General features: G+C 33.7%; 2 protein-coding genes across 3 annotated transcripts; both read right to left on the bottom strand.

Moving 5' to 3' along the window:
• Positions 1 to 11,233: 11,233 nt before the first annotated feature.
• On the bottom strand, positions 11,234 to 15,247 carry LOC143627710 (uncharacterized). 2 transcript variants are annotated; one of them, XM_077097476.1, is made up of 8 exons: positions 14,742 to 15,247; positions 13,415 to 13,562; positions 13,183 to 13,333; positions 12,981 to 13,106; positions 12,824 to 12,904; positions 12,548 to 12,740; positions 11,918 to 12,188; positions 11,234 to 11,831 (listed from the first exon to the last, which is right to left on the bottom strand). In XM_077097476.1, exons 1-8 carry the CDS (start codon positions 14,940 to 14,942, stop codon positions 11,548 to 11,550), a joined length of 1,455 nt encoding a protein of 484 aa, XP_076953591.1. In that variant the 5' UTR covers positions 14,943 to 15,247; the 3' UTR covers positions 11,234 to 11,547. The 2 variants fall into 2 exon arrangements, with proteins under 2 accessions (XP_076953591.1, XP_076953589.1); XM_077097474.1 differs by having other exon boundaries at positions 11,235 to 11,834.
• Positions 15,248 to 16,691: 1,444 nt separating this feature from the next.
• LOC143627712 (uncharacterized) lies at positions 16,692 to 20,832 on the bottom strand. Its single transcript, XM_077097478.1, has 6 exons — positions 20,607 to 20,832; positions 18,599 to 19,088; positions 18,158 to 18,476; positions 17,556 to 17,654; positions 17,234 to 17,354; positions 16,692 to 17,104 (listed from the first exon to the last, which is right to left on the bottom strand). The coding sequence occupies exons 1-6, from the start codon at positions 20,782 to 20,784 to the stop codon at positions 16,890 to 16,892; spliced, it is 1,422 nt and encodes a 473-aa protein (XP_076953593.1). The 5' UTR covers positions 20,785 to 20,832; the 3' UTR covers positions 16,692 to 16,889.
• Positions 20,833 to 23,556: the final 2,724 nt, after the last annotated feature.

The following is a 23,556-nucleotide window of genomic DNA, read 5'->3' as shown; positions in this document are numbered from 1 at the left end:
AATATGTAGATTAAGATTTATATAACGTTTTTTCAATGTGATTGTATGGTAATAACTTTTATCTTTTGAGGAGAATTTTTGGGTTTATCTCTTAATAGTAATTTAGGAGTAAAAGTAAATGAGTATGTTAGTTGTTGTCGAAAAAATTATATATCTATCTATCTATCTATCTATATATATATATATATATATATATATATATATATGAAGGGGGTTAGAGGAACAAATCACCATTTGTTTGGATTGAATCATCAGTGTTTAGATTAATAATTGATTTGTTAGGATTGAACCATCTATGTTTTAATTAATAGTCGTGTTTTGTAAGCATAGATGACTTTTTTAAGGTAAAAATGACTAAGAACGTAAAACTACTATGAGAATGTGACATTAATTAATATACATATATATTATTTCAGTTATAAACCTTTCATTCATAATCACATGATTACAAAACTAAGACACGTTTAAACCAAATACATATGAAGAGATAGGTGTTAGGTCTTATTCAACTTCTTATCCTGAGTACCATCATGTTATGAGATAATTGTAAATCTCATTAACATGGTTGTCATGGAATCTCTGTACAAACCACTACTTGTATCATAACTGATCGAGCTCCATTTTGATCTTGCAGGTTGTCACCATGTTGTTTACATTCTTTTGTGTTCAATTCTTTAGTGATTGTGACATCCCCATGACTCGGGCGTCACTTATGTTGGATTTACACATCGCATACATAGTATGGACTTTATTAAAAACAATCACTAATATTACGTGACAAACCAAAACTTATTAAATACAACTTTAATAAAAGTTCTATCCTAGGATGTATGCCCATGGCAGATAGCCCAAAGTGTCGCATCACCGATCAACAAACTCACTCTGAAACACATACTACAAGTTGGCTTACATGATTTCATATCTAATGTGTTAAAGTAGCATTCAATAATAGCTCATTGTTTATAATACTTCAAAAACCAGTTATTACAAATATAAGCTTAAGTGTTGTTTTACATGATTTCATATCTAATGTGTTAGGAGTAACATTCAATAATAGCTCACTATTTATAATACTTCAAAAACCAGTTATTACAAATATAAGTATTAAGTGTTGTTTTTTACATCAAATATTGTAAAACTCTTAAATTAGAAAAAGTTCGAACTACCATTGTCAAATGTTTTATAGTATAATATTAGATATATTTTCCTCTTTTTTGTTATTATGTGAATAAATCTACAATGTTTCTTAATCCAGTAGTAAATAGTGTAGCAAATACTCAACATGATTATAATTCGATTGAATATGTAGTAATAGGATTTATATAAAGTCATGCCGGTCTTAATTGTGTGGTAAAGGTTCTTTTTTCAAGGGGGGAAATTACGTTGGAGCAATTTAGAAGTCGGAATAGATGGATGTACATGTGTGTCATCGTTGAAAAAATAAATTATATGAAGGGGTTTGGAGGAACAAATCACCATTTGTTTGGACTGGACCATCGATGTTTAGATTAATAATCGATTTGTTAGGATTGAACCATCCATGTTTTAATTAGTACTCGTGTTTTGTACGCATAGACGAGTCACTTCCGTTGGATTTATGTACACATGACATACATCAGTGGCAACTCTTGATTAGTGACAATTATCAAGTAGTTGAAATCTCTAGCCATTCTTCATAAGCAACAGTTCTAAGAAATTTACCCCAACATATATTTCCTACAATTGTTTGTGGTCATTTGTTTGGGTCAAAACGTTACCAGCTATAAAATGTAGGGAATGATAATTTTAAGAACCTATAGGGATGAAATAAGAGATTTGTAAATTCTTAAGCAATTTTTAAACTCTTTGTTTTTAATACAATATTTTACTTTTTTGTCGGGCTTAGGGACACCAGGTTTGTTGCTAGACAAGCCATGGTAAAGGAAGAATCAAGAAAAAAACGCTAAGTACGAGAAGACTTGTGTCGAGAATCAACACGCTTTCATTCCTTTTGCTTTCGATACATTTGAGTCTCTTGCACCCACTACTACGTTTTTGAAAAAAGTTCCACGGGTCATACACAGTAACTCATCGACGCCGAAGAACAATAACTTTGTTTTCAGTAGTGTCGGGTTTGTCATTCAAAAGGGTGACGACACAACTTATTATACGTTTACATACCTCTCTATTGTAATTCGATCATTTTATTGCTTTTATAGCATGTTTATATAAACTTGATGTTGAATATAAAAAAAAAGATGAAATAACAAAAATTCAGAATTAGTTTAAGGTTAGATAGATATTATCACATGGACACAATAATTATTTGTATGTTGTGGTTCGGCTATGTGTTAAATAACACACCTTCACTACTAGAAAACAAGTCATTTTCTCACAAAAACTTTCTATAAATTTCCTACAACAAGTAGTTTTAACAGATTTCCAACAAAAAAATAAGCTCAAACTTTGCTACAATATTATCTAATAAACATTATGAATAGTTTTTGTAGGAAGTTTACAACCACATGTTTTTGTAGCAATTTTGTAAGAAAAGTTGTTGGAAGACGGTTGAAAACAATTTTCAAGCATGTGTTTTTCCAACAACTTTTTTGTTAGAAAATTGTTAGAAACTGAATTTTTCCAACAACTTTCCTACAATTCGGTTGTAGAAAAACATCTCTTTTTCTAGTAGTGCTTACAATTTACATCCACTCTTTGGTTTTCAACCAACAATTTTGTCTTAACTCTTACCTTTCTAATTTGATAAACCAAATTGTGTACAAACTTTGGGAGATCACTAAAACTTCTTACTCGTTACAATGTAAATTGAATCACCACTAGCTTCTCAATTTTAATGAACTTGTCACCTCTTTCTCTTCTCACTAGTCCTAGTCCAGGCAGTGATCACTTTTTTATATTCCCGACTAGCGACTATGACATACACAAGTATTCATATAATGGTCACGATCGATGTATAGCATCTACATTAATTTCTTATTGGCAACCACTTAATCTTGGTCTTTCACTCGAATTTATATGAACAAAAGATATTGATAAAATTTAAATTTCGGTAAGTGTAAGAGAGATACAAAGTGTTGAACTTTATAAAAACAAATTTGAAGTACGTACTAAAATATTTTAGACAGTTGGTCCATGACCATCTCAATAATATTTTGCGACTTTCGTTCTTTGTTGACTTTTGTTAAAAGTTTAGTTTTCACAAGTTTCAAAGTGATAGACTGAGTTATTATTAAACAATTTGTGATAACATAGATTTTACCTTCTTCATCGGGAATAATTTGAAACATTTTTTTGATAAAACGAATAAATAATGAAATGTTTAGTAATTACAAAAGGCTAAGCCTTGCGTTACATGGCATATCGTCAAGTGGCGAAGCTTGGACTGAACCACCAGGGGTCGAGCTCAAAACGTATGCAAAATTTCACAAACGAGAGGGGGGTGGGGGCTCAAATTTTTTGCCAAAAAAGTCTAAACTTACACTACGTATAAAATTTTTTGACCGAAAATGGGTAAATTTACACTACTGCGTAAAAAAACAGAGGGGCCGGGACCACCCGGGCCTCAATAAAGCTTCGCCCTTACCGTGTATAGTTGTTATTATTGTTTAGTGAAACAATAATATTTGATATTTGTTATATCAAACACGTGAATAAATCTTGTTTATAAGAAATGGCACTTGATACTTAGGCTGGTCGTTATGGGGCTTGGTTGGGATGGTTTTTGGGGCGCGTGGGGCGCGGAACATCGCGGTCCAACCAAGGGCGCCGAGGGAAAGGTGGTTCAAACGGCCGGCACGGATGTGTGAAATGTGTGGGCCCCCTTTCAACAGATCTCTCCATCTCTCTCACACACATGCATATATATATATATATATATAATAGGGGCGCCCTTGAGGCATTAAACCATAGCAGGACATCTTTGGGGTGGGGCTTCGAAGCCCTCGGTGCTTACGTGGCACGGTGGAGGGGCTTCGAAGCCTCCCACCATAGAGGACAGCCTTATACACTTGCGTGTGTATGTATACACACACCGGAGACATAAAACATATATATGCATAGTAAAAAATGTTAAAAATAAATAGATATTTATGTTTATAAATCACTGCAAGTAAAATTTAAGTTATGATAAGTTGGATGTGGCTCAATGGTAGAGCACTCACTTTACTAATGAGAGTTAGGGGGTTCAAACCTCACTACCACCAACTGATATGGGAGGTATGAGGGATGACCCTGGCTTGCCAGGGTTCGAGTCCTGATCTCACCCGGTTTTACCGGCTCCTCGCTGTCGTGCCGTTTGGCGGGCGTGGGGTCGGGTTTTATCCGGTGAATCCCTCAACAGGTGGACCGCTAGGGGCTCCATCCGTCCGGACTAGTGGCCGGCTCGGGCTATCTTTAGCCAATGAGGGCCGCGTACGAAGTACCCGACTTTACTTAGTTGGCCGTTCAAAAAAAAAATTTAAGTTATGCATTTATACATGCTTTATCATTTAATTAGCAACTACCCAAGTTAGTTAATTATCATAAGATGGGTTCTTATGATTCTATCTAGATGGTTTCTAGCATTATAGCTACTAGTGTATTATGCAATTAAATGCACAGGTGTAAATACATATGTAAGTATGTAACCCCGACAGATTAAGGATAATCTCAGGGTTAAGTAGATGTTCCCCACGAGGGTTAGGTCCGGCAAAGATGGTTATTCTTCTCAACCTGCAAAACAGACACCGTGAGATCTCGATCACAATTATATATATATACACGTACATATATAAATAGATAAAGGGTGTTCGGTCATCGGTGGAGATATCTATCTATTACCACTATACCACCGTCACTATACTACGATACATGTTCAAAATGATAATATTCGAATATTATTTTAAATATTCTTAGTGTCTAGTTTTCTTTTATAAAGTTAAAATCTTAATATCAAAGATAAAAAAAAAAGAAAAAAAAGTGAAGTAGAATTAACATATCTGGTGCACATTACATTTTGATGCCTTCAGTTACAAGCAACCCTCATAGTCGAAATGATCTGGCGCGTGTTAAAACTGTTAACGAGACCAAAAATACTTATAAATAAAACACTATTATCGTTAAAATCTATATCGAAATATTTACGGCCAAGTCAAAACCACGGTCACATCCAAAGGCCAGGGTTGGCGAGGTGTATGCATTGGCATACCTACACGGTACACCTATGGTGTAGGTGCTGACCGACCCCTGTAAGAAATTTTTTTAAAGGTATATATATGTGTATAAAATCTCAATCGACTCCTATAAAATTTTGACACCTACTATCTTTCGTCCCATGTGAATTTTTTTCTAAATCCGTCACTAAGTGTATGCGTGGTCCTAGAATGATCCACAATAACGAACTATAACATATGTTCTAATTTACAAGTCGTTTCGCTTTTATCTACATGTGATATATTGATTTTCAACTTTCATATTCACATTACACTAATTTCACACAATTATAAAATTTTTGAAAATATATGAAATTCAGTTATTTGTACTATAGAAACAACTTGATTTATTTAATGATATTTTCTGATGTTACATTTCACACACATATAATAATCCGCTTAAAAATGCATAACAACCTTAGTTAATGTCTTTACTTTAAGACTCCTTTAAATCAAGAGCTTTCTAACTTAATCATCTAATAATCTTTTAATTGGTTGATCTAGGCTATCAAATTCTTTCATCATAACATGATCATGTATGGAAAGCGAAAGATAAATGTCAGTTTAAACCGGTCCTGTAACGTACTACAAAAAGCCAAAATTAGTTTATAAACCGATTGCTTTAATCATTTTCAATCGTTTTCTCACTCAACAACCACCAAACCGAAAGTGGTAATTGGTGAATCTTAAGGAACAAATTCAATATGAAGTTTTATGAAATTCCCACCAAGGTTTAAAGTTATGTTATCACAACACCATGATGCACTTTTGCTTTATAAACAAAAAAGCATTTGTAGTGGAAAGTAAAAAAGTTTCAACCACCCCACATGCCAATAGAGTCACTTTATACTCGTTTTGAGAATTGTTACACCAATTTTTTTTCTAGAAACCATGGCTTTTGGCCTAGTGACAGCAATGAATACCTATAATATTCCTATATATGGGTATGGAGGGTTCACAATTTCTTGGCCATCAAGGCATCAACCACATGCCAACTACACCCAAACCCTATCAAGCTAAACATCATCTTAGATTTAAAATGTCATTGGCATATAATACTATAGGTGAAAATCTTAACTCAATTACTTAAAGATTGGTGGATTTGAGTTTATATTTTATTGGTAAACTTTAGAAGGTCGGATAAAATGGATAGAACGGTTGAAAGTCATCTGAAGTGTATTTAAATGTTTATAACCTCTTAATTCTTAAGTCACTAGCTTTATTCAAAAGCATTAGACTGGTATTGTAATAATATAGTTTTAGAATTCGTATTTTACTACATAAACTATTAGTAAAGTTAAAAAGAAAAAAAAAGAGGGGGGGGGGGATGTTTGCGGCTCAACTAGATCCGAACCATTTAGCCCATGATAAAAGTCACATTTTTTTTACTTGAACCGACCTACCCGTCCATATTATCTCTATAACATAAGTGACGATTGAGGAGATCAAAAATCTCATTACATGAAAGCTTTCACAATAATTTGGAAAGAATATTAAGAGGAACATGATCCCTAGCTCTATTAAGTATTAGGAGCGCGTACTTAAATGACAAATAAATACGTGAATTAATGTGATACATGATTCGCGCGTTTTAAATCCAAAAATTGAATTAATCGAAATCACGAAATTTGGGAGCAACAGGCAAAATCAAAATTGGTGCTCCAAAGTCCAAATGGGAACTTGAATTTATATTTGGCAAACCGCTTATGATGTTATAATTTGTGGCTCATAACTTTAAACATATCATAAAGTTTTGCTCATTTTAAGTTAAGCTTAGACTCTAGCTCACTTACTTTTTATCAACATATTGCATATGGACATTTTTCATCTATATAATGAACATCAAGAAATTGACTATATATTGACTTTTTCAACAACTATGTAATATTTCAAATCAATCACTTTGTTAAATGCTAGGGAAAAAAAGCAAAAAGGACAGACAAAGACTCAAGTCATCCCCATCAATGACTAAAATATGCAAAAGGATGTTACCAGTCACGTCATCAAACTCCACAAAAACAGGCTATTTATATGCACAATAAATTTACTACTAAAGCATGTAAGATAAACTAAATATCATGTTCATGAGTATGTGTCTAAAACCTGTGGTTAGTCTTAACATCAAATTATATCATGCCAAATATCCTTAACTACATAATTAAAAAAACAATAATCATGCTAAATCTTTTAACAGTTTTAAAAGAAATGTTAATAACTTAATACCATAAAGCAGCCTCCCTCAATGTTATGACTTACGTGGGTATAATTCCTTGAATCAATGAGCACAAAAGAAAATGGGCCGGCCCAAGTGGCTCCAACAAGTTGGTTGTGGGCCTGTGGCCTTAAGGGGTTTTTTAATGACCAAGTTTAGGGTTAATGAGATTACTTGTTAACCAACTTGTGTTAAGTGTTAGCATTATATTTACATAATTGAGTCTGGGATTATGTAGGAGATTTTTTTGAGTTATATTTCCTTGATAATAATATTAGGAGTTATCAAGTAAATTCTTGTTTGTGTTTTAGTTTGGTGTTCATATCGATTCGAGACTTGACTCGGGGTACATGGGTATCATACTTCTCTGGATGCTGTCGGTAGACGTGCACAAAAAAACCGGTTCCGGAACCGAACCGGTGGAACCGACCCGGAACCGGTTCCAGTTCCTACCCGATGGACCAAATACCCCGTTTGGGTATTTTTCTACACGAAAATCATACCCGGTTCCCCTATTTGTATTTCCCAATCGGTTCCTACCCGGTTCATAATTGTACCCGGTCCGGTTCCTATCCGAAAAAACCGGTTCCGGCGGGTTTTTTTTAAAAAGTCAAACACATGTCAAACTAGCCGTTGGAACCGGTTCCAACGGTAATATAGCCGTTGGAACCGGTTTTTGAGACACAAAAGAGCCGTTGTAACCGGTTCTTGTAGCCCAAAACCTATATATAAGTTGTTTTCCATTACTTGTTTCACCACCAAACTCAAAAACAAACTAAAATACTTCTCCTCTAGCAAGCCCGACCATCCAACTAAATATTATTATGGCACTCATCAAAAAAACCAACAAGAAGGCTAAGAAGAGTGTTTTTATTGAACCCGTTCCTCCTATGGAGGACCCAAATGTTCTTGCGGTCGTCACCCATAACTGCAACCAAGACATATGGAAGAATTGGGATTTGGTTGTGAATGCCGAAGGTTATCAAAAGGCTCGTTGCAAACTATGTGGAACACAATTAAAGCACGATTCCAACTCGACTTTGAGAAAGCACATCGAGAAGCCATATTGCAAGGCGTTGAAAGGGATTGGCGCGACCGATCAAATTGACTTGGGTAAAGATGGTACACTATTTCGTTACAACACGACTCAAGTTCAAGATAGAATGGCAATGTTCTTAAAATATTTTGAAAACATACCGCCGGTCTTCACTTGTGCCGCCGCTTTAAACCCATATTGGAATGTTCATGGGGTTGAGAGAACGATTGAAGAAATATTCGACAACATGGGTATGCACGAGATCGACCCGAAGTTGTCGACGGAAGCGTGTGAAAAGTTTAACAAAAACCTTCAAGACCTTTATGACCATTATTTTCAACTTTATGGTCCAAGCACGAGATCGTCTTTTATTAAAAAAACGACTAGTAGGCCGAGCAAGGACCTACTTATAAACTTGATGAATAGGATTCGTGAATCGGCATCTAAGAGGCAAAGAGGAAACACACCAACTAGCGAATTTGGTCGATATAGTGGAGCAAACTATATTGAGGGTGCAACGGTCGACGAGGTTCGCAATATTGATTTCTTGGCTTGGTGGAAAGGAAATCAAAACGAATTTCCTATTCTATCCGCCATGGCTCGTGATTTGCTTGCCGTACAAGCCTCAACGATTGCTTCCGAATCGGTTTTTTCTCTTAGTGGGAGGGTATTATCAATGCGAAGAACTAAATTAACTCCCGAGTCTCTAGAGGTTTGCATTTGCCAAAAGGACCATTTGGATGCGGTTGATCGTGTACAACACAAGGCGAACTTTAAAGACGAAATACCAATAGAGCGTCCTATTCATGATGAGGAGGCGGAGGACGAGCTTTCTTCCGATAATGAAGACGATGGTGGAGACGAGAATGAAGACGAGGGTGAAGACGGAGAAGAGTTGTAATTTTTATTTGTTTTTATAAAACTATTTGTAACAAGTTCAACTAATATGTAGTTTTGATTTGTTTAATAATTACTTTTGTGTTGTTTATTTCTTATTAGTCATGATTAATTTTTTGTTACTTTTTTAATAACGACAAACATTTTATTTATTTAAACAATAACTATTACAAACATTATTAAAACATAAACGATACTAAACATAACAACTTAAACTTAAAAACAACGTCCGTCGTTTCAATCCGGCGTTTTACAACGATTAAGCGTTGTCACCGGCGGTAGATGCTTGGGTTGTAGAGCCGGACAACTCTCCCACTTCCGCTTTTTTAGCATCAAAACTCCTTTTCTCACGACAATACTTATTTGTATGTTTTTGTAATGTCGAGTTGGACCCTGCTTTAAGAAACTTCGAGCAATATTTGCAACGAGCAATCTCTTGTGCGTCGGTCATGACACACAAGTCGTAATGAACCCAAACATCTGGGCATCGTGTTGTTTCGATCACCATAACAACGTCGTCATTAGTTGCCATTTCTTGTCGGTTTAACCTTAATTGTGCTTGAGAGTGTGTTATATAGTTTGGGAAGTGGTTTAACTAACAACATAAAAGACATTGCTATTTATAGTATGTTTTCAAGCTTGATATAGTAAAAAAAACCGGTTCCAACGGTCAAAAACGGCTATATAGCCGTTGGAACCGGTTTGTAACGGCTAGTTTATTTGAATTTCAAAAAAAAACCGGCGGAACCGGCTTTTACGTAATAACCGGTCCCGGTTCCTACCCTACCCGGTTCCTAATAGTTGGCATTTCGAAGCATCGGTTCGGGTCGGGAACCGAACCGGTTCCTGACTAGAACCGGTGCCATTCTCTACCCGGTGAGAAAAAACCCGGTTCCGAACCGGTTCGGGTTTTCTAACATTACCCAATTTGTGCACGTCTAGCTGTCAGTGCCCAAATAACAAGTAACAAAGAAAGCATGTGCCCAACAATGAAAAATTAGTAGCCGAATCATAAGGGCACTCCAGGTGCTAAGGGCTCGCCTTAATAGAACGCACTAAATAAGTGCATTCTCGAAAGTCACCACCATCAATCTCATTGTCATCATACCAAAACTCAGTCAATGAATTTTTAAAATACTATCTGAACATTCAATTAATCGATCCAAAGGCTCATAAATGTAACATCCTTATCATAATATACACCCAGATATATTTTTACATCTTTAGTCGTATTTTTACATGATGCGATTTAAATTTGGATGGACCACTACTTATCATTCACAATCTTGCTCCCGCACGTTCATTTCAAATCCATTGTTTTCACCCGAGCCATGTAATTTTCGGATAAGCCCGCTACTTATAAGAAAAAAAAAATCAATCATACCCAGCATATCCCACAAGTATCAAAGAAAGCATGTGCCCAACAATGAAAAATTAGTAGCCGAATCATAAGGGCACTCTAGGTGCTAAGGGCTCGCCTTAGTAGAACGCACAAAATAAGTGCATTCTCGAAAGTCACCAACATGAATCTCATTGTCATCGTACCAAAACTTGGTCAATGAATTATTAAAATATGATCTAAACATTCAATTAATCGTTCCAAAGGCTCGTAAATGTAACACATCCTTATCGTAATATACACCCAAATATATTTTTACATCTTTAGTAGTATTTTTACATTTTTACATCTTTAGTCATATTTGAATCACATCACAAGGTTCAGTTCACTTGTTGATCACTCATAAACAACTACAGTGAGATGTTACTTTCTAGTTAACCCACAACACATAGTCTAATATTGATAATTTGGCTCAAACCACAATAACATAGTTGTAATGTACTCTTAATTTTACCATAACTCGACTTTTTATATATAAATTAAAAACTCGTACAAGCAAACCCAACAAGAAATTAAGATAGATTATATCTGTCAGCACAATTGAGAGTATAAGAGAGAAAAATAACTTTCATAAATAAACTACAAAGAAATAAAAACAACTTCAGCTGCTCAAAGACAGCTTGATGATACATTACTTTATGCTCATGCAACCAGACCATTGCACAATTCATCCATCCGGGCCGAGCATACCAAAAGAAAAACAACAGATACAACTCAACAGTTACACGGTGTGTGGTTCGATTCGGTTTACAATAAGGAATCATTTTTGGGCTTAATAAATCCATACTCTGAAAAATCAAACCAGACACCGCCTTTAGTTAGACCACACATGAACCAAACCAAGCCTATTACCCGTGTAAATCTCATTACGCTCTTCATCGTAAAAAAGTGCAGTAATATCCTCCAAAGCTTCAGAAACCGAGCTTGTAATCCTCCGTCCCTGAGCCCGTTGCTTTGAGTTGCACCTGCATCTTCTACCACTAGATTTCCCAGTCTCACTGCAAATGCAATCATTCACTAATGCACCATCAATCGCCTTCACTTTAGCAAGACATTTTCCCGTTAAAATATTGCTAATATTAATCGAACCGGCTGCTGCTGCTACATTAATTCAAAGAATTTAGTAAAACAATTAAAAAAAATCTGAAACTTATTATTTAAAGAGTGAACTGTTAGATTATTACAGTTTCCGTCTGATGCAGAATCTTCTGAATCAGCTTTGCAATAAGAGATGATAAGATCTTGATCACTTGTGATGTAAATATTGTTAGTGTTGCAATCTGGATGCCATAACAAATGATCTTCAAACGATGTCACAAGCTCCCCACGAAAGTTCCAAACCGCCACTGTTCGGTTTCTGAAGGTCAAGAATAACTGATTCTCATAGAGAAATATGAATGCTGACGGTGTCATAAACTCGGTCCTGCTAACTTCTGTTAATTCAGAATTACGCACCTACATAAAAATCATTCCTTAGATTTGAAATATCAGACACTGAAAGTTGCAAAATAAACAATCTAGTCAAAATGAGCCAACTCTCATCCAGGTAGAAACAAGACACTTTTTATGCAAAAAAAAAAAGAAGTTATCTTTAAGTAAAAAGATAAGACTTTAAAATATAATCACAAAAATTATATATCTATTTTTTGAAATACATATATATAAGACCAATGTGACTGTTTTGCGTTAAAGATCACTTTTTTTTACTTACACATTTGACCTATTAATGCATAACCTGAATAAACACATTCATAAGTGAACCAGTCAAAAATTGCGTATATTGATAAAGAGTGAGAATAAAAAAAGAATCTTACATCAAGAATCTGAAGATTCTCATTCTCCTGCTTGACAAGAAGCTTCTCATTAAACTGTTCAATGAAATCAACTTTCTTGTTTCGATGAAGAAGATGATTAAAAGTTTTCAACACGGTTCCATCTTCAATGGAGAGAATCTTGAGAGGGACATGACCGCTAGCTTTGTTAAATATCAACAGCATGATTCCAGGGCTGTTTTTCACAAAATAAACAAATTTAACAAACACATCAACAGTTTTCAAATAATTTCAATGTCGAGATAGAAAAATATTTACCTTATTTTAATCTCTTGGACATTTTTATCTGATATAGAGTATAACATCATGTAGTTTTTCAAATCAAACACCTTGTAGATGCTGACAAAAAACAAGAACAAAGATTCAAGTCAACCAAACAAAAAGAAACATTGTGAAATATTAGTTAAGAAATTACCTATCTTGTGCTGAAAATGTAAGTACTTTGCCATTAACATCATCAAACTCCACAAAACCAGGCCATTTCAAAGACTCCGACTCAAAAAGAGCAAAACCTGCATCTGGTTTACCTCTTCGTATGTATCTGACGCAATTATAATCACAACAAATTTAGTAATAAAACTCATAAAACCAATAATAACTAATGAGTTTTTACGTACTCGATTCCAGTGGTTCTACATTTCAAGGAGCTAAAACTGTCTGATGCATAGACTGAAACCGTGATAAGTGAATCGTTGTTTTTATTGTAAAACAAACTTCTTATAACTTCATCTGGACTGACATTCAGAAAGCATATCCTCTGGCTAGTTTCTGCATTAAACAAATACTACTTCAAATACCAACTTCCATCACTAATTACATTTCCAAAAATCTTTTTCTCCCTAACTATACCTCGGCTATACGCAGCACAGATTCCAGATTGTGCAAGAACAAAGACTATATCACGTGCAGCTACAACCTCAACAATTTTCGACCTTTTCTTAAGAAAAGGCAATACAGTAGCACAATGTCCCTTTGGATCATGTGTATCATACTCTTCCTGGTGACACATCAGCATATATAAGGTGCATGGAAAAAAAATGCATACCTCAAAAAATCTGTAACATTAAACCAACTCAAAACTACGGATATTAAACATAACCAATAAGTATAAATCTTCCTAAAAAAACACTATCAATTGCATACATGTTAACTAAATTAAAAAAGTATAGTGATTTTATCATGCCTATACAAAAATCAACCTAAATATAACTATGATATAATCCAAAAAAGAATGAACCTCTTCCTGATGACACGTCAGCAAAAATAATACATAGTAAAAATGTCATCTCAATTGCTAAGAACACTAAACACTTACATACATGTTACCTAAACTAAACAAACTAAACTGATTTTTATCATACACATAAACATCAACCTAAACATATTTATAATATAAATCTAAATAAATAAATCTTTTATACAACTAATTCCACCATTAAACCTAAACAAAGTTAAGTGCTTTTGTTCATACATACAAACATTAATCTAAATAAAACTATCATATAACCAAAAAAGAATGAACCCCTACTCTTCCTGATGGCACATCAGGAAATATAAGTCATATAGTAAAAAAAAAGTAATCCCAATTGCAGCAAATAAGTATTAGAATTTCTCAATGGCCATGAGCACTTAACACTTACATACATATTAACTAAACTAGACAACTTGAACTGATCTTTATCATACACACAAACATCAACCTAAACATAACTATAATATATATCTAAACAAATAAAATGAATTCCTTTATATAACCAATTCAACTAAACCTAAACAAAGTTAAGTGTTTTCTATCATACATACAAACATCAACTTAAATATAACTGGTATACAATTACACTACAACTGTCAACAGGCAGATTAATAATCAAAAGCAATAGTATGTTTCTAAATATAAGTTACATAGTAAAAAATGTCCTCAACTGCAGCAAAAAGTATTAAATTTTCTCAATTAATGTGAACACTCAACACTTACATACATACTACATAAACTATACAAATTAAACTCATTTTATCATACACACAAACATCAACCTAAACATAATAGCTACAATATAACTCTAAATAAATAATAAATCATTTATACATCTAAATTCCACAAAACCAAAATATAACTTTAATCCAATTACACTACAACTATCTACAGGCAAATTAATAATCAAATATAAACACTAACCTGTAACCTAATGTTTCTAAACCTCTCTTGAGCATCACACATACTAAACGACCGGTCTCGCTTCGAACAAATCTCTCGCCGTTGAAGCTTCTTCACACTATTCAAAAACCCATCATTACCTCCGCCACGTGGCCGCTTCTTCGCCACCACTCTCCGCCCACTCGACACCTTCGGACTCGCAGTTATCCTCCGTCCATCCATCACCACTCAACAACAATAATCCAAACCCTAGGTTTACTAACACACACACGTTACCAGCATATCCAATGCTTAATTACAACTTTACAACACAAATTCACCAAATTGACCAAATTCAACAAACGAAACCCTAAATTTGGAAACGAAACCCTAAATCTGAAAAAAATTAGGGGTTTTTGAGGTGTACGTGGAATTGATGATGGGGGTTTTGAAATTGAGAGTTGAATCTGGTGATATGGGATGTATGTGTATGTATGTGTGTATCTAAAGGTTATTATGTTTCTCTCTCTATAATTGGGGTTAGAGAGAGAGAGTAATAATAATGGAATGGAGGAGAAACGTAAAATGAATAAATACTGTTATGTAAGAAGATATTGTGTTCGAATATATAAAGTATTTGGCGTCCGCTTCCATTTCAAAATTTTCAAATTTACAATTTCAAATTTTACATAAATCGAGTCACTAAATATTCAAATCATTGTTTGTTTTTTTGCATCAAAAAAGCAAAGGAGGATAAAATGCGGGATCAGATTTACGATATATGTTGTTAAATTAAAAAAAAAACGTTGATTATATTAAAATTTTAAAAAATGGAATTTACATCACCGTCAAAAGATTTTTTATGTGAAACAAAAAAAAATACTAAAAAATGTTAAAACCTTTAATATAATAAAATATGAAAGTTATGTACTTAATTGAAACAATTTTTAAATTTGATTGACCTAATTAAAACATTTTTGAAATTTGATTACTATTTTATAAAATTGGAACAGTTAATACTTCGTAGATAAAACTCATTTATTTTATCCCCACTTGCATCAATTTTGATGGATTTGAGTTATGCATTGTGAAATTGTCAGTACGAATCTCGAGCTCACCCAGGTTTCATCCACCGTGTGTTACACCAGAGAGTTCTGCCTTGTGATGGCACAACGACTATCAAGTGGCAGTCGGCGCTATGGTGTCCTTGGGGGGACATCCAAGCCAAACTTGGAAGCCTGCGTAGGCCATGTTAAGACAACATAGTTTGGCTATAGTAGGGCAACAAGACTCTCCAATTAGAGGAGTGTGGTGGCCTAAAACACAAGAAAGTCATCGTTCCCAAAAAATCCAAGCTTCAAAACCCGAGCTCGAGAATAAAATGAAGCTTGGAGCATCATCCATGGCTAGACGTGTCACGTGGGTGTTGAATCAGTTTTAATATAGAAAATGTAGCATAACTTTTGTTGGTTATGCATTTTTATCTGTCACTTTTATAGTTCTCAAACTACTTTAAGTATCCATGTGTTTTGTACCTTGAATCGTTTTACATGACAAAATGGTTTTTCCAAAGTCGGGGTCTCAACGGGTAGGAAAGGTTTGTCTTTGTCCCGCCCTTTCAACGTGGAGGAAAGCTTTTGCAAAAAGAGGAATTTTACCAAATAACTTTAAAAACAAGAGGAAAAATTGAATAATAGTGTGTGTTTAATAGTTAAATAACAGCTCAATAATCAATGTATAATAAACATGTCGAGTTTGGACCAAGTTCAAGCTCATACCGTCATTAACAAGTCGAGTTTAAGCTCTCTTAAGTTGAATGAGTGAATTTTGTCAAGTTCGTTATGCTTGATCATCTAATTCGACCTTTGAAGAGTATAGGAGTAAATGTCTATGCGAATTGGCCGATAAGCGTTTTTCAATTTTCATCAGATTAATTTCTTTTTATTTTGATTCTTTAAACATTTTTAAATGTTTGATATTTAGCGTCTCATACCTCCTTTATTAGTTTACATCGAAATACAAGGCAAGCGGGCAACATGTATATTTCTGAAACTGTTACATAAATGATAAATATAATAATAAAGTCAAGAAATGATATGATATCATACATTAACTGATCCTGTTTCCTAACAAGTATATACCAACATTATCACTGTCTTGAATATAATTATGAATATCCTTGATGAATCTTTATGTTGCTGCTTGCAGTGGCTGTGATTGGATTCTCACAAAGACACGCGTCAAAAAATTATCGACAACTGTCACAAACTCGTGCGGATTTTCCTCATGAGGCAAGTGACCACATTTCTTTATTACTTCAATGTGAGATCCCGGGATAGCTTGCGAAAGCCTTACCGCATTCCAAGATGGCACGAGTCGGTCACTATCACCCGTGATGACTAGAACTGTTTCATTTGTTCATAACATTAATCAGCGTCTAAACATAAGTTTAGGTGTTTACCTATACGAGTATGCGTTTACACTAAGAATGCATTTGTGAAAAAAGGGCACCAGGGTGCGCCAAACATACGAACCTGGACATGAGATTTCATGCAATCTTTCTGTTAATGGCGGATTTGATTCGGGCAATGAACCAGCCACCATCTCTGCTGTGAATTCCACAAGAGCCCGATCCCAACCCTTTGCTCGTAATGGCTGCAAACAAATAACAACCGGGCAAGATATATTACTACATGCAATTCAAAAAGGCCATGCTTGACTGTTACGGGCCAAAGTAGATACTCACTGAACTTCAAGTTTCACGAAAAGGCAAAAATTACCTTTTGTGTGAAAAATAAGTTATAACAACATTTAAAGAGGGGGGGGGGGGGTTAAGAACCAGGTAAACATGCTTACTCTTGTATAAGCCTCAAGAACACTGTCAGTAACTTTGCTTGCATCATACCAAGCATTTTTAATGGCCGATATCCCAAATTTACCTATAACCATCCTTACCTGACAAAAACATTAATCAATACTATTAAAGTTCTATTAAACAATTCTCAGACTCGAATATTGAAGTTTGCAAAGTATGGTTTAGGGGTGGCATTCATTTTGGGTTGACGGTTGACGCTAATGAACCCAGACACGAAACATGTCAAAGATATCAACCCTAGCATGCACACGCTTAAACCATGTAACCAGAACAAGACCAAGGTAACCCGTTTATCTAATTATTTAAACAAGTCAAACGGGTTGACTGGTTGTAATCACGTTGTTAATGGGTTAAACGGGTTGTGAAAGAGTTGTATTAAAGTTGTAAACGGTTGGCGTGCTGAACCAATGAGTTGTGTATATGTTTTTCTAACTAACGGGTCACCGGTCACCCATTTAGTTATAGTACAACACTAACATGATCCATTTATTAACGGGTTAGGACCGGTTAACCCGAGCGCAGCTGTCAACCCAAAATATGACTATAGATCACAATTAAATTCACATATGAATAGTCTCAATACCAGCATAACTCCAACAGGGGACCGAAAGAATGCAGATAACGCTTTCTTGTACAAAGAATTAACCATATTAACCATCCCTTTAAGCAAACCTATTACCGTCTGAGCTATAATTCTTGAAAATTTTGACAACATACTCAACAGACTGAAAAAAGGATTTTTAGTATCATCTGACTTTGACCCGTCTTCTTGACTATCTGCTTTGACTTTTTTAGGTGATGTCAAAGGAGCTACAATTGCAGGGGCGACAAGAATCATAGCAGCAACGCGTTCAGGTGCTTGAAAATATGTTTGAGCTGCTACAAGACAGCCAGCAGAATGCCTGCATCTCATTAACATCATAAATGACCATTTTACCCTTTTGATGAACTTGAGCTTAATTAAAGAAACATCACAAGTGAGCCAAGATAGAAGCAAATATGAAAATGAACAAACTTTGCATACCCGACAAGTATTGCTTTCTCAGCAGCTAAGAAATCAATGAAGTACAAAGTTGCCAGTACAGCAAACGCCATCGAATATGGATTAAGTGGCTTTGTATCCTGGGTGCTGCCAGCTGGCGCATGATTAAAAGGATTATCTACCCTTGATGTCAGCCCAAAGGCGGGTCTATCGAATGCTAAAACTTTTGAACCAGAAACATTTGCCAAACGCTTCATAACTGCATTCCAAGAGAACAAAGAGGCTCCAAATCCATGTAATAGGATTAAAGGGTATTTAAGTTTTTCCATTTGAGATGAATCAGAAATGGTTTCATCATGTGACAAGCTGTGTGGTTCGGATTCTGGTTCACATATCTTGTGGTGTAATTCCAACCCTTGAAACTCACAAAAGCTACTGTCGGGGTCAGCTAAAAGTTTGGGGTCAACTAACTCGTCTTGGTCAATGCCAGCTATTTTCCTCGCTTTCTTTTTCTCGGCAGTGGACAATGGTTCTGAAAATAACTAAAATTTCATTCTATTAATAATCCAAATTATGAATATTGTATACACATGTAAAAAGTAAAAACACAATATAAGTTTGATCCATGGTTATTATTTGACTCACTTCTTGTGCATAGGCCCATTTTTCAAGTGAGGCCCAATATATGTGCTTCTAGAGTTCTAGTCCCTAAACCCTCAATTTTTGAAGTTGACGACACGTCTATTGGTTTGATGACGGATCAAGAACAATGATCACTTGAATAGTTACTATATATTACAAACTTTTGGTTTTCATGTTTTGAACATTTTGTTATTCAAGTTTTGGAATTGCATTTGAATGACTCTTTTAGAACTTTTGGTACTAATTAGATTAAATGAATGTTATATAATAGCATTTGTTTATTTTATATGAAGAATAGTCTTATTTTATTAATACATAATGAATTTTATCTTTTTTCATTTAAGTGCGTTTTTTTTTCTCTGGCCCTCACTTTTTCTGGACCTTGCGCCTAGGCCCCAGGCGAGGCCTATGCGCCTTGAGTGCGCCTAGCGCCTTTGATAATTATGACATTAACCTTGACATGAGACTACAAAAGAAGCACAAAAAGAGAGACTTAAGTTCTTATTTGTTTGTCAAACATGGATTCAGATGATGAATGATTCCCAAGACTTACTTAATTTCAACAAATATTTCCAATTTTCTATATACTAAATGGCTAACAGATTATCTTCTGCAAAAAAACAAAGTTAAAAACCGATCTATGTTGCCCTAATGCTGCCTATTGAAAAACTTGTTTCACACTCTTCCCTTACATATAACGACAACCTAAGCCAGTGTCGTAAAAATCGCAATTAGACGCTGATTGATAAAGAATCAGAGGGCTACCAATTCGATTTCACCTAATCGGCCCCTAAAAATCCAAAATACATATCAGTGAAATCAGTCCAAATTGGTCAAATCTTTGAAGTACTTGAAAATTTATACTTATTTTGAAAAACTACACATAAAACTCCAATCCGAATAGTCCCTATTAATCGCTAGTCGGTACCCCAACCCGACTAGCGCCTAGCAAGTTCTACAACACTGATCTAAGCTTCATTGCAGCTCCACAGTAGGGTTGTTCACGAATCGAGCCAGGATAGGTTCGAGCTCGAGCTTGAAGTTAAACGAGCCTAAGATCGAGCGGAGCTTGGGACGATCCAACTCGGTTACAAAAATAAAATCAAGTTCTTTTATCTAATTTTATTGAGTGAGCTACGAGCCGCAAGTTTTTTGAACAGCCCAACAGTTCACATTTTGTCATAAAGAAAATTTCACCCCTATCTAGGCCTGTAAACAAACACGAACAAGGGCATGTTCGTGTTCGTTCATTTAACTTTAAACTAGCACGAACACTTAATCGAACACATATTTTGTGTTCATGTTCGTTTAAACAGTTCACGAAGATAAGCAAGCAGACATAAACTATTAAATAAATAACTACTGCTTCACGGTTAATGAGATATCAGTAAATAGTAATTATAATTACCGGAATATTCAGCACCGGATCCGGTGAATGAAGAGGACGCTAGGATTTTGACGGATAAACGGCTGTTTATCGCAAGTTGTAATTGCAACGACGTCGTTTTGAGTTGAATCGACGGGATATTAATAAGAAATGGCCGGTTGGATAATACGAACTGATTATATGCTACCGGAATCGTCATGATTATTTAATTAATAATCAAACCGGTAACGGAATCAATAGCCGGAGTTCAGTTCAACCACCAGCCTTTTATCTTTTTTTTTTAAATATCCTCAAAAATGTAATCACACAGCCTTTACATTTATTTTTATTTTTATGCTAAAAATAGTAAAATGCAATACATGGGAGTCTTTCTGACATGAAAATGTAAACGATTTTCATGGTTCATGTCTGACTCACCTATCTAACTATACTATTAAAATAAATGAGTTTAACTCAACATGGCCTCTTAACTTTTCAATTTTATCTATCACTTCTCTACTTTTGATGTGAAAAATCTAAAATAAATAAAAATACTAGACAATAAATTCTATTAAATGATATTGATTACTAATATTAATTTATATCATTTATATTATTTCTTTTTTTATTATTCATTATAACGTATTTTATCATAAACCCAAATCAATTATTCATTTTTCACGCCTCCATCATGTTCTTCCACGGATCTCTACGTTCATTTCATTTCATTTATCCGGAAAATTGACCGTCCACCGTCGATGAAGCTGTTCACCAGCCGGACGTTTAATCTACAGCAATTCGGCCTACCCATGACTGTGTTAACAAACCATCAACGTTTCTACCGGTCACTTAAAGCATCAGGTATTGTGTTGTGTATGTTGATTCACATTAAATTATATATATATATATATATTTGTGATTTCATACACTAATTTAGGCTGCCCACCAGGTGTTCGATCAAATGTCAGTTTGTTATTTTTTATTACTATTGCTTAATGTTTAATTGTTTAATGCATAAATTGATAAATAATGGTTTCAATTTCATATTTATGAGATTTGACCAATTAATTGCAAGTAAACTTAGAATCCGTAATCAATTGCAAGTAAATTTCTCTATATTAGGAACAAATCAACCATATAATTAAGGATTGCTTTGATTATGGAATTTCAAAATTATAATCAATTATGATATATATGTGGTATGAATTATTTTAACATAATCATCAAATCAACCATATGATTAAGCATCTAAAAATATCATAATGATCCTAATTTTAGGGATGGTAATAAATAAAAAATAAAATTCATTATACAAGAAACAATTATAAAAGGGGTTCTAAAATTATCATAAATCTACAACTTATATCAGTTATGCAATTATTCAATTGATGATTAATTTTATTAATGGTAATATAATAAATAAAAAAATAAATTAGTTACATATTTTTGTACATTACTATCTTTTTGTTGTATGTTGAAATATGGTGTAGATTTAAACATATTAATGTTATTTATATTGTAATTATAATATAATAATATAATTTAGCAACATTAAATTCAAATATTTCAAAATCTGTAATCAAAGACCTCCTAATTTCCGTCCATATTTCAAGCTAATTCAAAATCCCTAATTTTATGATTTTTAATTAATTATATTTATACCTTCCTTCTTTATTCACCTATCCAAAAATTCAAACATCTAACACTTTTGTATAAATACTCTGACCTTCACACAATAATTCTCACACCATAACACCGGAAATATAAAAAACAAATGTGTTTCTTTTTAAGGTATATAGTTTGTTCGTGCTTATATAATTCATTTTGTTGTTTAGTTGTTCGGTTCAAAGTATAATTGTTCAAAAATTAATTGTTTGTTTATTTTTTATTTTTCATCACCAGAAAGATGGAGCTAACAAACATTACAGTGATGATCCAATTGAATGTTTTTAACAAATACTATGTCCTCAAGGTTCGTATTTTGAAACTATAGCGTCTCAAGGACAATAACAAGCCCGGAGAAGATTGGTCGATAAAGATGATTTTGCAAGACGAAATGGTATTGTTACATAAAAATAAATAGCTTACCATAATTCGGACTTTTACTTTTATTCTAAATTACACATTAATTAATTTTAGTATATTATTCACACAGTTTTGTAGTAATTATTGGACGATGAATGTTTTTATATTTATTGGTTAGGTTTTCACCGATTTTGTACTAATACACATTTATATGTTTTTCCAGTAAGATTATATCGTTTCCGGTAAGGTTTACATTTGTTTACGTAATTCAAATCTTCCATAATTGGTAATTTATTTATTTGTGATCATAATATTAATATTTAATTTTATCATTTCAGGTTATTGTCCTCAACTTGATATAATGGATTAAGGATTTGTTGACAACATGTCTTATTTTTTGTTTAACGTTAATGTATATTTTTGTTATTCTTCATGTATTTTTTTTTCACAATTCATGTATTTTAATTGATTATTATATAATCTGAAAATGAAATTTAATTGATCATTCTATAATAAATTAAATTAGTTATAGTAAGATAATCAATCTTATATTGTTGTTGTTTAGATTCCAATTAAATCACTAACGTCAATGCAATTTAAAAGATTATTATACTTTCCAATATTATCGTATTTAACATTTTAAAACAATACAATTTAATATGACATTTTAGAAACCGATTTTCACCATTAAAATTTGGATTTTCACTATTAATGTGAAGTTTACAAAAATGTGTTATATATTTTTGATTTTCACCAGCTATTCAAAAACCGAAGTTTAACGAATTTGACTATTTCATAAATTTTCAATATTAATGTCTTAAATAAAAAAATATTTTTAATAACCATTTCTAAAATTATTTCAAGTTATTATGATTTTAATGTCAATTTCAACTAAATCTATTAATATATTTATTCCGAAATATCAAAAATAAAAAATATAATAAAATGTACATTTATTTAATTCAGT

The sequence above is a fragment of the Bidens hawaiensis genome, unplaced genomic scaffold (genome assembly GCF_021521415.1).
Source record: "Bidens hawaiensis isolate Kalapana, Puna unplaced genomic scaffold, B.hawaiensis_p1.1 tig00000458_1, whole genome shotgun sequence".
Taxonomy (NCBI): Eukaryota; Viridiplantae; Streptophyta; class Magnoliopsida; order Asterales; family Asteraceae; genus Bidens; species Bidens hawaiensis.
The sequence above is the reverse complement of the archived record's forward strand: the minus strand, read 5'-3'. Positions and strand labels throughout refer to the sequence as shown.